General features: G+C 35.8%; 2 protein-coding genes across 6 annotated transcripts in view; one reads left to right on the forward strand and one right to left on the reverse strand.

Annotated features, from left to right (window-relative positions):
- Positions 1-16,858, forward strand: part of TBCE (tubulin folding cofactor E) — a 29,669-nt gene extending 12,811 nt beyond the window's left edge. The window contains exons 4-17 of one of the 4 annotated variants that reach the window (XM_053974150.1): positions 1,182-1,374; positions 2,418-2,502; positions 3,181-3,280; positions 5,072-5,174; positions 9,693-9,769; positions 10,020-10,115; positions 10,739-10,803; positions 10,888-10,952; positions 11,433-11,585; positions 12,341-12,494; positions 12,907-12,975; positions 14,015-14,074; positions 15,417-15,508; positions 16,631-16,858. In XM_053974150.1, coding sequence (XP_053830125.1) covers positions 1,182-1,374; positions 2,418-2,502; positions 3,181-3,280; positions 5,072-5,174; positions 9,693-9,769; positions 10,020-10,115; positions 10,739-10,803; positions 10,888-10,952; positions 11,433-11,585; positions 12,341-12,494; positions 12,907-12,975; positions 14,015-14,074; positions 15,417-15,508; positions 16,631-16,750 — 1,432 coding nt within the window. In that variant the 3' untranslated portion in view covers positions 16,751-16,858. Of the gene's footprint in view, positions 1-1,181; positions 1,375-2,417; positions 2,503-3,180; positions 3,281-5,071; positions 5,175-9,692; positions 9,770-10,019; positions 10,116-10,738; positions 10,804-10,887; positions 10,953-11,432; positions 11,586-12,335; positions 12,495-12,906; positions 12,976-13,842; positions 13,913-14,014; positions 14,075-15,416; positions 15,509-15,754; positions 16,121-16,630 lie in introns of those variants that run through there. The other 3 variants (XM_053974151.1, XR_008436445.1, XM_053974152.1) reach the window with 3 other exon arrangements.
- Positions 14,608-17,218, reverse strand: part of B3GALNT2 (beta-1,3-N-acetylgalactosaminyltransferase 2) — a 30,235-nt gene continuing 27,624 nt past the window's right edge. For both annotated transcript variants that reach the window (XM_053974154.1, XM_053974153.1), the window contains one exon: positions 14,608-17,180. In XM_053974154.1, the coding sequence (XP_053830129.1) occupies positions 17,046-17,180 (135 nt within the window). In that variant the 3' untranslated portion in view covers positions 14,608-17,045. The remainder of the gene's footprint in view (positions 17,181-17,218) is intronic.

Consider the following 17,218-nt stretch of genomic DNA (forward strand, 5'->3'; position numbering starts at 1 on the left):
TAAATAATACTGAGTTTCTGCCTAAGTCCTTCTTTAGGATATGAAAGTGGAAAGACTAATGAATGAAACTGGCACAGGAAATTTCTAGCACTGATTCTTTAATAAAAATGTGAATATATGGTCCCCAAGCTATTCCATCTACTTGTAATCAGTCCATAAGATTCAAGACCTTTAGTTACTGGCTTTTTAATGAGAATTTTGAACTTTGTAGCATTGTTGGTTTATATTATGGTTTGCTAATTAGACACTTGATACATGCTGTTTTGGAAAGTTTTATTTACATAACTGATGTCTTCCTTCTGGGCACTTTCCTACCAAAGCCTGTTATCTTCTCAGTTTGATGGCAGACAGATATTCATAGCTATCAATTTTCTTCCTGATGTTTTCTGGCTGATGCTCCTATCAGATCCTCATCTGCTCTGTGATACCATTCCCATAACTTGTCTCTGCTAGTTCTTCCCTGATACTGTGTTTTCTCACTAACTTTGCTAGAAAATGTTAAAGCAATTGCATGGCAAGACACGGGAATGCAACAAAGTTTTTTCAGTGCTCAAGAAAAACCAAGAAACTCCATTGGACTGTCTTGAACATACATTATTGGTTAGATATTTCTGTTGAATATTCGAAATTGTTACCAAGTTCGTATAAGGATTTTTTGAAGATTGTGTTTGTATGAGTTCTGAGTGCTACAATTTGTATGTTGTGTAATTTGTGTGATAGAGTTACTAGTGAATTATGCAAGTCAAATACAGTGTAGCAATCACTATTCTGAGTGTTCCTCAGGCTTTGGTAAAACTCCCGCCACATTTATTGTATGATTTAGGTAACTTTGTGTCTATCCATAGGTAGACACAAAGAGAACCTGGAGAACCTGACTTCATAATGAGTTCGGAAATAACAGCAGTTATTTTTAATAATGGCACTGACACTGTAATTTTGATGTGTAAGTACATTTTGGGGAGTTGGTGCTCCACTTCTTATGGTATCTCACTATGTGAACTTCTTTCAAGTACTATCAAAGATACTCTGAAAGTCTTACCTGGCTGGCTGGGAACAGTGATGTTTACAATTAGCCTGTAGAATTGCCTTTTGACTGCTTTGGTTCTCTGTACTTTTGTTTAAAGTAGTAATTAATTAGTTAGTCATTGTTAAGATAACTTTTCCTGGCTGCTCTATTCTAGGCATCCTAAAGGAGGATCGTTCATCCGGCCAAACAAGGCAAATTTTGGAGTAGATTTTCTTACTGCGGTAAAGGATCGGTACGGATTGAATGATAAGCAAGATGTTCAGTGTGGGACAGGGAATACAGTAATATTTGGAACGAAGACTGTGGAATTTGTTGGCATGGATTCTGTTGCAGAACAGCAAAGGCAAGTGTAATATATGAAAATCTAAGATACATTATTAGTGATTGATCAGTCAAGTAGTATTTCAACTGTAAGGAAATGACTGCCATGCATGTAAAATTGTTGTGTCTAAAAGCCAGCCAGACTGCACTGTGGTGGAAGAGACAAGAAATCTTCCAATTGTGGATTCATAATTTACATGTTTTACAAATAGGAACTCATGTTTGAGCGCTAATAATCCTCATTCTGGTTTCATAAAGTAGCAGATGATGATGTCTGGTGAGAAATGAGAGATAAATTATCATGATATTGGCAGTCACCATACATATGCATAGTCTTTTAAAAATATATGTATTTTAATGTTTTCTTAATATTGTATAGTGTTTTTTAGTCTTTGTTTACTCCTATCACAAATGACTTTGTAATCAAGAGAGGGAAGACAGAAAGTCACTGTACTGCTAGTGAAAAAGTTTTTCAATCAGTTGATTTCATGTTCATGTGCCTGGAAGGGTAAAAAGGAAGTAACTGATTGATGTGTAATAAATTGCAGTTCTAATGGCCTCCAGCAGAAGAGATGAATTAGTTCAGTAGGTGGCAGTCTCCTTCTAAGCTGATATTCCACAACTATTTTCCTTGTCTCCCAGAGCATACTAAGCAGTCAAAAATACTTTTGATAAGTGATATGAAGACTGCCCAAATAACTCTGAACCTCTTGCAAAACATGTTGCATAAAACCCTTTTAACTTGGAATCTCTAATTAAATTCCAATTTGCACAGCTATATTTAATCTTTTTTTGCCACTCTTTATTTCAGTTGGATGAGGGTTTTTGGGGGATGTGGGAACTGTGGTTCAACCAGACTTATTTTGTAGTAGTGATGTAAAGGCAAAAAATAGAGATGTCTGTTTTCAAGTGCGAACGACACTGAAGTGTAATAATCTGCACATTGCTAATTCCAAAGGAGATACACAGGAAAAGGATGTTGTGTAGTTGTAAAAAAACAGGCATTTATGTAACATACCTATTTCTGTTTGAAGATTACCTGAAAGAATGTTCTTTCTCATGTAGACAGCTGAACAATCTGGTGGATATCTCGGTGCGTGAGTGTGCTGTGAGCCATGCTGGTCAGGAAGAGGAAATCAGCAGAACATGTGCCAGTATCCTTTTTTTGCTATACTGCATGATGCCACAAATAAAGTACATACTTTAGCATTCCAAGTGTTCATGTCAATGAATGATACTTGTATCCTTTTATTTAAAAAAAAAATTAAACTTGAAGTTCATATTTAAAAGTTTAATGCAATTTTAAAAAGTTAAAAAGACAGATGCCTACAATTTTTGAAAGAAAATGCAAATTGTGTATAAAAACAGAAGTATAGTCATAGGTTGTTACTATGACTGCAGTTTCAGAAGGCTCCAGCAATGTTTTTTTTTTTTAATTCCCTAGAATAGACAACCCTATTGAAGTAGAACTGATATGTTCTGTAGACACTAGAGGTTTCTGATATATAACAAATAACATGTTTAGTACATTGCATCCAGTGGCAGTGTTACAAGACTACAAAGCAGTTATTATTTGTTAATTTTTAAGGTCTTAAAAGAGTTCCTGTCAGTATAGAAACTAATCCATTTGAGGGTTTGTATGGTAAAGCTCTTTTATAAAACTATAAGCTATTTCCATATCACAAATCAAAATAAAATTTGCTGTAACTGAGCAGTACCATCCCTTAGTGTAATCTATTTCTCTTTGATTCAAAATGAAACCCTAATTCTAATTCTGAAAAAAGGAAGTTCAGTTTTGAGATAAGTTTATTTTTCTTAACAAGAAATTTCAGATATGAGGCATATAAACATATCAAAAAATCTGATATCATCTTGGGAGACAGTAATAGCTATTGCTTCTCAAGTTCAAAATCTAGAAACACTTAATGTCAGGTATAAATATTCATATTTGGGTTTATCTTCCTTTGGGGTAGGAACAAAAACCAAGAGGCTCGGGATTCAGCTTTCTAAATGTAACTGGATACAACAAGACTCATTCTAATGGGAGCTAAGGTGGTTTTTTTTTTGTTGTTTTTTTAAATCTTATTCTTAAGCAACTGCTTAAGTTGTGGGCTGTATTTTTCTGACATCTGTGTTCAAGAAAAGACTAGAACCCTAGGAGTTCAGCTTCTGTGTAAAACTAAGTTCTGCAGAACATTTTCTTCAAAGTTTTAAGACTTGATCTTTGTTTTTTATTATTCTTGATACATTCTGGCTGCTCAGTCAGGTCTGCATTTAGGAGCCCACTTTTGTTTAGCCAACTGTGTCTTGACACTAAACTTAATTATCCCTAATGCTTTGAATAAACCTTCATTATCCCAAACCTTAGTCTATTTATGTCCTAAAATGATGCTGATAAGAAACTGTTAAGACCATGGTGACAGATCTAGGGGAAAATCTCTTGTACAATGATGACATTGGAAAAGGAAGGAGGATGTTGTTAAATAAAGCTCCAATTCTATTGAAACAAGAAAATTCATAAAATAATTTCAAAATAAAGAACATTTCTAGTATACGCCTATACACTGTAATTGGCACATGCCACAATAATTTGCTGGTGTGAAGTAACACAGTGAATTAGGTAGAAGCCTAAATCACCAGGTTTTTCATTTATTCTTATCATTAATGTGACAAAATTGTATTTTTTAAATAGTTGTAGGTGTTCCATTTTCTTCAATATTTAGCAATGAACAGCTGTTTGCAACCTGGGTGCTATTTGTAAATCTAACTTTGCCTAGAGTATATAATGATCTATTGTTATCAGCGTGCATGAGAATACAGAGAAATTTCTTTTAATTCATCCGGAATAATTTTTTCAGTTTTTCATTGTTGAAAAGTGTACTCTAGACTGAAGGGTTTTCAGAAGTTATTTGTGAAAAAGTGGAAAACAAAATGAGATTGATGCTGGAATTTGATGCTTACAACTACATACTGATATAGTCTGAATCAGTTTTTTATTGTTTTGACCTTCTGTTTGCTTTAAAAAAGAAAGAAGGTAAATCTGTTACTGATTTTTTTTTTTTTTTGTGCGTGGAATGTTGGAAGAAGAAGAAAAGTGATTAACCATCCACCAGCTCTCTATGTGGAAATTTTACCCATAAGTATGTAACTATAAATTACACTGAGAGATTTTTATGAGAATATGCAGGAAGATCAGGCCTTAGGAAAGAAATAAAAACTTCTCTTTCAGGGTGAATAATGAAAACTGATTTGAAGACTGCAGATTTGAGAATCTTTCTCTTTTCTTCTTTGTAGTGATACTTACCTATTGAGAGGGGATTTTACATACTTTTGTTTTGCTGGGGTCTGGATAGTCATTTAGGCTCCTCATTTTCAGTCAAAACTAAGGAGTTTTAGCCCAAGCTCTGGCTTTGTTTCATTTAATATTAATGAAAATAATTTTTTCGTGTTCAAAACTTAGTGAAAGAGAAAGAGGCCACAGAGGAATAAATATGCATTCTTGAATAAATATGCATTTCTGAAGCAGGAAAGTAAACTAGGAAAGAGTATGTTTGAATATAACTAGAAATATATTTTATTATATTTTAAAATATATGACATCTTGGCAGGGATTTTAATTTTTGGAGGGTGTAAATTTCTTTTTCTTTAATGTGTAGCTCCAAACTAATGACTTAAATAAAAGTGATTATTCATTATGCAAATATATATATTTTTTTAATGCAGTGAAAACAAAATGAGATTTCCATCTACATCAACTTTTACATCCAGTGCATTTTCAAACTTGAAGATTCTGGCACTTAATCAAACTGAAATAACATGGACAGAGGTAATAGCCTTTCCTGGTTTTTTTTTAAAAATTAATATCATTAGGTTTCTGAGGCAAGGTAAGCACAATAAACATTTGTGCACTGTATTGTTCTACTGAAATCAAATCATCCTTAGAAAAGGTGCTGTGGGGTAACTGTGTTAGTTACATATTGACTAATGTACTTCCTACATAATGAAGGAAGTAATAGTGGCAGAGGAGTCTAATAAGAAACATTTTACTTCATCTACATCTGTAAATTGCCAAATCAAAAGAAAGCAGTTGGAGTACAATATATCTTTGTGTCCCAAAGTTTTTTTTAAGTGAAAACTTCTTGGTTCCTGGTAGCTGTTGAAGATTTATGTGTACTTCTCTGCATGCAATAGAAGAAATGCAAATGGAAAGAAAATATTTCCTTATGATGAATTGCGGTGAAAAATCAAGACCCCACAATTCTTATAAAGATTTGTAGGGACAGTATGTTTAGTACAGCGCTGGATGCATGTGAGGGATCTTTTCCCCTTTAAAGGACATGCGTGCCCCTGAAAACTCCCTATCCTTTTTTATTACTCTAGCTAATTTACATATTCATAGAATTTCACAATAGGTTAGTGCATATTAATTCTTCTGATTTCACGTTACACTTACAGCTAGTTACACTTGTACTCAGTTTTTGTCAGAAAGTACAGAGAGAACTCCTGGGTCACAATGCGCTATTTTAGAAAGACTCTGAGGAGTCTTTCTTATCTCTTTAGCTTGGAAATTTGCATTCTTTCTCCTTAGCTGGGGCAGTTTTGCTACTGCTGCAGTTACCAGACTAAACAGCATATTTTACTTATGTTAGCAAGCTCAAAGCGGCACATTTCAACTAAATCCAAATGGATTTCTACCCTGTTAAATTTTTACTCTGTCTCAGTGATGAGAAATTCTTGTTTTGGTATCACTTTGCATCAACAGGAGACTGGATTGGTATCTTTGCCCATACTGATAGCTCTTGAACCATATGATGCCTGGTTATTGGCAGCACAGAGCACAGGAAAAACAAAGCTCTGACTTGTTTCAGGCACTGAAACATGTGCACACTTAAATGACTCTCTCCTGGTATGATGTCGTACTAGGAATGAAGTCCTGCTGTCAACTATAGTTATCAGTAAGCCTTTTTGCAGAGATGGGGCTTAGGATGTGCATCTCAGTGTCATGTTACTTATAATAGCTTCTAAATTCCAAACTGTTATTTGGATTTCTCAGGATCAGATTTTATAGTACTGCATTGTATAATTACATGACTTTTCAGATTTCAGCTGCCAGCTGCTATCCAGTAAAAGAGCACTTAACAAAACTGGGACTTGAGTAGAAAGAAGCTTCTTCATTCTCTTGTCTTGCAGCAGGACTAGAGGGAGGTCACTGCTGTGTTTTTGTTTAGTGTCCATTCACTGTGCTCTGAAAACTGCCTGTGGGATTTATGGCAGGACAGTTGATAATCCTTCCGTAGTAGCAGCAATATGAATGGTGAAGGGAATGGAAGAATTAAGTGGCTACAAACACTTTAAATGTCACCTAGTGTTCATCAGAGGAAATCTCTGCATTGTGATGTTTAAAATGTTGGCACCTGCCAGCGGCTGTCCTTCATCCCTCCATGGGGTGACTGAAAGGCTGGTTGGAGCCATGGCTGCAGATCAGAGTTCTCCAGGGCTAACTAAATTGCAGTGAGAAAGTCCCAGCCTAGTCAGAGCAATTTTAAATTATGCAGCTTTTGAATTTATTGTTTTGAAACTCTGCTTTAGCTGATGATTCCTCATTGGCCATAAAAACATCCTTAGTTCCAAAATCTGTTTTATAAATTTGTTCCAATTCATTCCCTGTAAGATGGGAGACATAAGCCTTGGCTTGAAAGTGGTGTTCCAGGGCAGCCAAACAAAAGGGGAAAAATAAAGGCATGTGCCTGACATCAGTACTCTGTGAACAAACCACTTGAAAATGTCACTGCTTAAGCTCTAAGGGGAGTTACTTGAAAAGTCAACTTTCAAATAGAAAATAGTAATGAAGATAATCCAAGCAAATGAGAAATACATTTAAATTATCAACGGGGATATAAGCAAAAGCCTTAGGAGTGTTTTAATTAAAATTAAAACCATTTAATGGTGAACAGCATTTCAAAATTACTTGCTGTTATATGTAAGAATATATGGCATTAGGATAGTTATACTTGGATTTTTTTTTTTTAGTTTGTTCCTCTGTTTTGAAGTATTTTTCACAGGAGAGGGACATGCTTAATTTATGTAGTAATACATAGCTCCCCATTCACATGCCTTGAGCATCAGTTTTCAGAAAGAATTATTTCATTTGTATATGATTTGCATATATCTAAGTACTTCTAAGATTATTAGTATATCAGTAAAAGAGCTTATTACTCTAGAATTGTTGATTGATTGTTCAAAACAAAACATATAACTTTCAAGGGGGAAAAATGTCTTGTAAAATAACTTAAAGTTAGCAGCCATTTACTTAGAAATGGAATTAATGCATTTGAGTGTAATGATTTCATATTTATGGCTCTAAACCCTTTCTTTCTTATTCAGCATTTAAATAATAATGTTATATTTGTGATTCTGTTTTCAAAGTAAGATTTTGTAGTTATAATATAATCTACTATTATACAGGGTAAAAGAAAAATCTGGGTTATAACAGAAGTGCAGGATCACGCTTCTGACACTAGCAAGTAGCAGCAGGTAGTTGGGAAAAATTCTAGGTAAACACATGGTAAGACCTTCTTAGAAAGTAATCTGGAATTGTGTGGCTTTGTGAGCTCAAGACTATACACCTCTAATTAATATTTGTGGATTTTTTGTTTCATGATTTATCTAACTGTATTAAGAACCCATTCGCAAATTTTGCCATGCATATCATTTAACATAAATTCAACCTTCTTTGGGTTCTGATATTGCTGCCTGGTAATTTCATTTAGTAAGTCCCAATGTTTTATATGAAAGTAACTGAGAACAGTTATCCATTATACTGTATGTTATACTATATCCGCTATACTGAGAACAGTATTATCAGTTTCATGGTTTTATTTCTTGTTTAGCTTCTTTGTGCCTTTCCCAATTATATTATTTGCTTCCTGGGATAAACAGACTAAAGATACAGGAACATCATGAACTTACACGGTGACAATTGTTTCTTGTTCTCATCTTTATTTCTTTTGCAATAGCTCTTGCATTTCCATTCTTCTGGTTTTGAGCATCAGTGGCTCTATTCTGGGTATACCTCCCCATAAACTATTCACAATGAGGCCCCAGTCTTTCCTGAGGGCTAATTCAGTGTCAGATGTGTGAACTTTTGTTTCTGAGGAAGCTGTTTTAAGCAGTAGCTGGAAATTTAGCAATTTGAGTTTTTTGGAATTGTGCTGTAACCTATCATTTGGCAATTTTCTAGTCATATTGAAAAATCTTCAGATATTTCAGGTTTGTGCAGTTTTTTTCTTCCATCCATCCCTCCATCCATCCCTCCCTCCCTCCCTGTGCTGGGCAGCTGTGGGACCTGTACCTCATTTCTCTTGACGCTGCAGGTTTCTTGTCATGCTTCATCACCAGTGGATAACTATTTTGATCCATCTTGTTGACATGGGGAAACACTATCAGATTAAATATCGGTGTTTCCTGCTTTGCTTTGGAACAGGAAAAATTGTTATATCTGAGTTTGTGTTTGTGTGTTACAGATAAGGCAGCAGGTTGATTTTTCATCTTTTTGGGTGTAAAGCAGTTGAGCTCCAAATCATAGGCTGCCTCTTGAGGAGATCTCAGTATTTACCCTTGGCATGGTGTCTATTATGAGTCGGTTACATAGACCTGCAGCTGGATGGATTCATGTTGTGTAAAGTAAAATAAAACTGTGTAAAGTAAAATAGCATCTTTTATACAATTTCAGGACATAAGATCTAAAACAAAAGTATCTTTGTTCATTTTGTAGCCCTTTCTGAATTAATTTATTTTCTTTAGAGAACTTGCAAACTTCAAGATGTGCTGAATTCATGCAATTCTTGGCTTTTATTGGGTTATAAGCTGGCACAGTCCCAAGACAAAAAAGGCTTCAAGCTCTGAAGAATTTACATATTAAAAATATTCTGTCAGATGTGTTATGTGTATTAGCTATACACGTAGGTTCTGGAACTTCTGCACATGTAGAGTTTGTACAGTCTATTCGTCACCTCATCATAGGGAATACCTGGTCATTCCAACTCAGTGAATAAATTAATTCAGTTTCCAGGTCACTCAGTTTCCAGTCTCAGCTGTGAGTGTGGCCACAAGCCTGAGACTTACAGTCCTGTGATTGCAGAACCCCTTTGATGTCATCTGTGCTTGTAGTTCTGGGCACAGGAGAGCCATCTGGAAGAAAGTGAAGACTAGGAAATCTTTTATAATTGTTCCTCTGTTTGGAAAGCCATAGCTTTTTCTGAACACATTCAGAGCAAATTTGCATGAAGTATATTTTCTGAAATATTCCCATCTTTTTTTATATTAAATAAAGTTTTGCTCTTAGGTTCTTCTTTGTGCTCAAGGATGGCCAGTACTTGAAGAGTTGTACCTTTCTTCTAATAATGTTACAATTTTGGAAAGGTGAGTAACATGAGTCAGTCAGTTGTTAGCCACTGGTGTACCACAAAGTTACATAGCACATAAAGTTACATTCCTGTAACATTTACATCACCATGACAATAATTGATGCAAATTTCATGTGATGTATTTCAGAACATTTATAAATGTGCACAATTGTGTGCATGCAATTATATACTTGGTAAAATAGTGTTTTCATTGGCCAATAACTTTAAATATTCTGGTTTTGTGTTTGTTTATTCCAATGCATCAGGCCTGATAATGTCCTGCAGACCCTGAAGTTGTTAGACCTTTCAGACAACCAGTTGCTGGATGGAAATCAGCTGCATCTCATAGCACAGCTCCCCAGGTAGCTGTAAACAAATTTGCTGGAAATTCTTTGTCCTAGATATTCATCTCTAGTAGTAGTAGTCCTCGTTGGCTGAAATATGATAGTATTGATGTTGCATGAAAGATTCATGAGATCTTGAAATAGAGGCATTTTGCCCTCTTGAGGAGAGTAACTGCATTATTTAGTTGAGCTATTTTAATATAATCTTGCTTTTGTTGTATAATAACACATTCTTCAGCTTTATGTTATTAGGTTTTCATTATACACTTATGAAATGAAAGTGATTTACCACATTTTGCTAATTTGCAGAATTATCATCTTTCCCTGTACACCAAAACAGCAGCCATGATTTTCAATAGCCACAAGCTATTTATAAAAAATTCATTTAGAAAATCATACATTTAAATCCAGGAGCCATTCTGAAAGCTTGAAATTGTTGCACTTACTCTCTGAAAATTTTATTCCCTGAACACAGCTGAAGTCTGGGTACTGCCTGTGAGGCTGCCTTTCATTTGTCAGTGATGCTGCACTATACCAAAAGCTGCAGATTTTATTAAGAAAAGAAAAAAAATTAGGTTGTATCTCTTTGCAAAAAACTTCCTGTGCCAAATACAGTGATCATTGTATCTATTAAATTTCAGATTAGAACAGCTAGTACTTAGAAACACTGGGATATCATCTATACACTTTCCTGATGCTGGATTTGGTATGTAAAAGAAGTAACTTATTTATAGTTTTAAAATTCTGTTTATTTAAAGTTTTCACTGTTTTCTTGTTACTCTTTTCCTAGGATGCAAAACTAAAATGTTTCCTTCACTAAAACGCCTTGCAATAAATGACAATAAAATATCACAGGTAGGTTAGATTGTGATGGTTTCACATTTTGTAAATAAATGCATCTTTGTTTAAGAGTAACTTTTAAGTTTGCTTTTTTAAATTTTCTTTCATTTTATGTGTAAGATTCTAAGGTAACTATTGAACACTTTATTCAATACAGAGGCATAATTTAAAAATTTAAAAAGATTTCTTAACAGTTAAAACATATTTATGTTATGGCAGCTACTTTATAATTCCTATCACAGAATTCTAATGATCTAAAGTTCTGACTAATTCCTTGTTTTATCTGACTATTTTCTGTTTTGGTTTGGCTTTTAATTAAATGGAGTGCAGTTCTTTCCTTAGCTAAATGCACAGGATCCAAGAACTTGGTTCAGATGATCAAAAGAATTTTTCCAGTCATGTTTGTTGTACAGGAAAAGTCAGTGTTACCAGGTATTGTTCTGAAATGAAGTTATGTTTTATATTTCCGCAAAAGATTCTTCCCTTCCATTTCAGTGGTCATCTATCAATGAGCTTGATAAACTACCAAGTTTGCGGGCACTCCAGTGTAACAATAACCCCTTCATGGACACAGAGAAGAACCCAGAGACCCTGATACAGCTCATTATTGCCAAGATAAGTCAGTTGGAGGTTTTGAACAACTGTGAGGTATGTGATATTTCAACAAATTGCTTAAGTCTGGCAAAAACTCTAAATCACTGCCTGAGGAATTGTTTTCGGTTTCTTTTAAGGTTATTGATTGCTTGGGTGTAGAAAAAATAAAGTGCCAACTAGTCCATCCCCTTGTCAGTGGGGCAGTCACAAGCTCAGTTCAAGACTGAGCCCTCTTTGTGAGCATTACTAACTTTGTGGGGACTTGGACAAGATGAGTCAATGGTGGTTTTTTTTCTCAGTGCCTGAATTGTGTTGAAGTTTCAGGACTGTTAACAAAAACTGTACTCTTAAAAAAAAAGAAAAAATAGAAAAAGCAGCATAGTCGGATCTGTTTCAGTGACAGCAATATCAACATTTGCCTTCTGCAATAGAAAAATATCATAATCCACACCAAATCAAACTTTCAGCAAATGTTTATCATAAAGGAGAGCAGAAGCAGCATCTGATCCATTGCTACAGAAAACATCCTTGCATCATCATATACAGCAAAATCTTTGCTTAGCTATTCAATTATGGCTCAGTGAGTACACAGAGGGGCTTTAAGACTCTTAATGGCTCTAAAATATACTGAATATATGGATCACTCAGTATTTGGAGACATGGTTTATAAGATTCTTGGTAGCATTGAAACATACTGAACACCAAGTAAGACCAAGGAGTCTGTGGCATTGATTAGATTTTATTCTCTGGAAAGTTACATAATTATAAGTTACATAATTATATTATGTGCCATTCCTGTGTCAGTACAGATCCTTCCTGCTGAAAGAAGAGGAGCAGAGCTTGATTACCGCAAAATATTTGGAAAGGACTGGCTAGAAGCTGGTGGGCATTGGAACCCAGAGAAAAACAAACCAAGTGAAGAATTTCTTGCTGCCCATCCCAGATACCCAATACTTTGTCTTAGTAAGTACAAGCAGAGTACAATAGCATTTCCTCACTTCTGGCATTGTGGAAGCACTGGTTTGGTCTGTTTTCAATTTCTCTTCCCCTTGGTGTTTTTTCCATGTGCTGCTATAGCCTTAGGAAAGCCCATGCATTGGCAAGCCCGTGTGCCAGTGGGCTTCTGCATCCTTCAGGGCACCGCTGCCTCAGGAACTTGGGTTCCCTGCTTCGGAGACACCAGTGGGAATGTTAAGCAGCACATCCCTGTCCTGAATGCTGCAGCAACTGGACAAGGCTCGTGTCTGCAGCACTGCATGGTGCAGGAGCCACCACGTCTGTGCCAAGGGAACTCCTCCCTGATCCTGCACCACAGTGGTCTTAGGTCTCGAGGTTTAGTCTTTGAAGGGTTCTACATGTGCTTTTCTTCCAACAGAATATGGAGCACCTGAAGAAGGAGAACTGAAGGGACAACAGCCTTTGACTCTGAAAAATCAGCTCCTGAGTAAGAGGCCAGAAATGGTCAAAATTGTTCCTTCTGCATTTAGAATATTTTATGAGCTTAGTGTGTCCTAGGTGTATATGGAGAACAAAAAGTTCCAGCTTGTAATTTTGATTTTCTGAACTATCTCAGTGAGTGTGACTGGAAACCTGATTCTGTGTACTCTCTCTCATTTCCCCCCTCAACCCAAGCCAAATTATTTTCTCAACTGAGATTTAATGGAGAACAAAGGTTATTGATACTCCATTCTGACTGTGTGAGTGGCTTCTTTACAGAAGACATCTCAGGTTTTAATCTCGACATCTGCACTGTTTTCTGAAATTACCTTTGTTTATTACTTCTTAACTTTAGGACAGACAAGAAAAATACTGGTAGCTTTGGTATTTGGGGCTGTCTACATACTTAATCTAGGTTACATCCTCGACTTGCAAATTCATTTAGCTATGTTTCCCACTTCATAGAAGAACTGAAACTTTTTACTCCATGGGCAAAATAGTATTTTAAACCATTACATTCTAATGCATTTAGGGGGAAGACTAAATAGAACAAGGAATCTCGTTGGCTAGACATAACATAAACCTTTTTTTAAGGATAAGTCTTTTAATATCTGTAAAATAATTAGGCTAATGATGTCCTTTAAAAGTCTTTGTATGGTGCTTTTGAGAGGACCAAAAGCCTGTTTTAAATTGAATAAGCAATTTCCATTCTACTGCAGGTTGTTTTAAAAAAATTAAATAGAAATTAAGCATTTTTAGGTAAATACTAATTTTGGCCAAAAAAATCCTACCTTTAAGCATTAGGGAGTCACTTCTACAGTAATTTACCAAAGATGAATAAAAACTTGGTTATTTTAATTAACTGATTTTTCAGATAATGACTAATTGCTATCTTAACTGCTGAGATGCAGGCTACCTCCTAGTTTTTGAGAGATCAGGCTGAGGTAAGGGAAACAATTTGTAATAAAAACAGACTAGAAGGACTATGCTTCTGCCAGAACAGGGCTTATTGTTCTTTCACTAATGCCTTACCCTTCTTCCTTAAGCTTTGACAATTAAGTGTCCTGAGAAACCTGAACAGAAGCCAGTGGAGAAAAAACTACCAGGTAAGAAGTCTTGGCTTATGTTCAAGCAGTTGTTTCATCACTCCTTTTCAAACAACTGTATTTAAGAATGGCAGCTGCCTCTGGCTTTGTCAGCTCCTGAAACCTTTTCCTCTGTCACATAAAGAAATGACAAAGGAAGAAATTGTTTGAAAAAGTCATTATTCTTCTGGCCTTCATACTTACTTTCAGTCCAGGTCAAAGATGGAAAGTTGATGCTTTGTCTGTCTTAGTACTTCTGCTGCTGGTTTCATGATTAATGTGTCTGAGGCAATTAAAGGCCAATTAATGGGGCTGAAATCTGGTGGATGTCTTAACCAAGTAACCAGAACATGAAGTCTTAAGAGGCAACCATATAGTGTGTAAATCTAGATATTGAGGTCTAGTATCTAATACATGAAGTTAGAAATCTAGTTCTGACCTCCATCAAATTTGTCTTTTGAAGTTTTAGTGTCTGTAGTGATACTAGAATGAGTAAGACCATTCTAAATTAAGCTGACATTTTGGAAAGATATGTCAGAATGAAGTCTGAGAGAAACTATTTATTCAAGCTTTATTCTAAAATAAAAATCACATTTATTATCACAAGTTGCATTAAAATCAGATAGATACAGCTTTTACAAAAATGTTTGATAGAAAAATATTTGTCTAAGTACAATGTGTGGTATTACAGGAACAACTCGTTATTGCTGTGCCTTTAGATAAAGCTTCAAAAGAAGTGAAAGTTAAACCAAAATACTGAGTTTATCTATTGCAAACACAGGTATCACCTCTGGAACAAACTACATCTACTCATTCAAGATCCATTACAAAAAATACCCCTTCCTATAACTGACTTCATAATATAAACAACTCTGCTGACAATGTTTGGGACAAATAACTCAATACCATTCCTAAGAATGTCACTAGTTGCACCATGCCATTTGCTTACTTGTGCTGGGAGAGCCAATTCCTGGTAGTGAAAACTGCAAGGAACAGTTGCCAGATGCAAGCAGTCAGAACCTGGCTGGTGTGTGTCCCAAAGGTCACTTAGTTTAGCATGCAGAAATACAAACTCAAAAAAGGTAAATTATGAAGCTGTAACACTTTAATTTGGTATATGGGATCAAAGCGCTTAAACTGTAGTAGCACATCCTGCCCCATCCACCGCGGGTTAAACTATTTTCCACTTGACAGTAGCAGATATGGTTTAAGATACCAAAGACGTTATTGCAGTGTTAGAACTGAAGCAGCAATACAGCCTTTCACTCTTGCTATATTCAAGTAAAGTGAAACACTGGTACTTTGCTACAGCTCAGTGGCAGCAGCATTTTTCTAATAACTTTTCTTTCTCTCCCCTCAACAGAGTCTATGACTATTCAGAAGGTCAAAGGACTGCTGTATCGCCTATTTAAAATTCCTGGTTCAGACCTGAAACTGTCCTACGAAAGTTCTAAAGTGAGTTAAAAACAGATATTGAACAACAAAATATTTCATGCTGCTAAAGGTCCATAGCATGTTCTAAAATACTATATAAAGAAATTTATTTCACTTGAGGAGACCTGTCTTCATGCTGTAATTTAGAACCTAATTTCATTCCTGTAATATGACAGATTCTCCCTGACTGCAACTGCCTGCTATTTGTTTTACATGAAGGGATTTCAGTGTAAGTCTGATCAGGTTTTTTTTGCTTTCTTATTCTAGTTGGAAGGAAAAGAAGTTGAACTAGACAATGACTTAAAGCCTTTGCAGTTTTACTCAATAGAAAGTGGAGACTGTGTGTTAGTACGATGGTAAAAGGGGACTCTCTTGCTGGACTGAAGGAAAAGCTGACGCAAGACTTGCAGAAGAGACACAGACACACGGACAACCTGTGCCTAGCAGACATATAGGTGAATGAATTTCACACACGTGGCACCAAAGGGCTGTACAATTGTACTTTCAGTTCCTCAACTTGATCATCAGCCTCCAGGAAAACATCTGTTCCTTTGTCCTACCGGAGAAATATCACATAGTGCTTAAATGCTTCAATTAAATAAAACTCAAGGTCACCCTTTTGCCAAGATTTTATACTGCCTGCCCCCAGCAGTGGTGAGAATTTGTTTTACTGAACCTAGTACAGGGCTGAGTTGTGATCTCTTTGCTGACAAAACAAGATCAGTGCTGCACTGAGAGGCCACTTGCTCTTTGTTTTAGCCTACATCCAACAACCTTAAAGTGAACAAAACCCAATAGTAATTTTAGAAGTATCTACCTTAGATGATTAGGGTCAAAATCTGCCAGACCTTCCTTGTACCCACATTATAAATTAGTTCTCAGCACACTGCCAGGCATTGCTATTTATTTTACAATCTTTAGCATGCTGTTCCTCAATCTTATTTTACTTTCACTTGTGTAACCTCAGATTCGTATCTAGTCAGAGTGAGCTCTCAGAAATCCCTCCTAAATGAGGCCAAACTTGCAGCACTTGAAGATTTGGTATAAGCAAACCTTGATTTTTTTTAAATCTAAAATGACAATGATATAAATAAAAAACAATCACAAATCCTAACTCCCATTACTGTCCCTGTTCCTGCACAGATGAGGGCAATTCCTCAGACAGCACAGAACCTGCTGCAGCAAGACTTACCAGCTGCCCTGTTGCTGAGCACAACTCTCCATGGGATCCTGGAACAGCCCTATACTGAATCAAATCAGTAGTGCTTTAATTTACAAAAGACAGGCTAGTTGGCATTCTTATGTGCATTTATTAATTACAAGTAGGTCTTTGACTTTATATAAAAAGGATTTTGTTTTTTTGATCTTGAACATTTTGGGTTTTGTCTGATCAACATCTCTACTATAGAAAATGAATAGTATCAGTCCACTTGTAATTATCAAAAGGGATGTGCAAATATTGTTATACTTTAGTTGAAACCCAGCATTAAAAGGTATGAATCCAAATGTACACTTTTCCATGATCATTATACACTACCCTGTTTCCAAGGCAAGTCCATCATCTTTCCTCACATCTACATGGATCTCCACACAGTTCCTTTAATCTCCAGAGCTCTCCCAGCTCCTGGGGTGAGTACTGAGGGGAAGACAGCATGCCACTCTCACATGTCTTCTCACACAACCAGAGACCATCCTGTTAAGAGAGAGAAACATTTCAATAGTTTTTCTTAG

This window comes from Vidua macroura, chromosome 3 (genome assembly GCF_024509145.1).
Source record: "Vidua macroura isolate BioBank_ID:100142 chromosome 3, ASM2450914v1, whole genome shotgun sequence".
Classification (NCBI taxonomy): domain Eukaryota; kingdom Metazoa; phylum Chordata; class Aves; order Passeriformes; family Viduidae; genus Vidua; species Vidua macroura.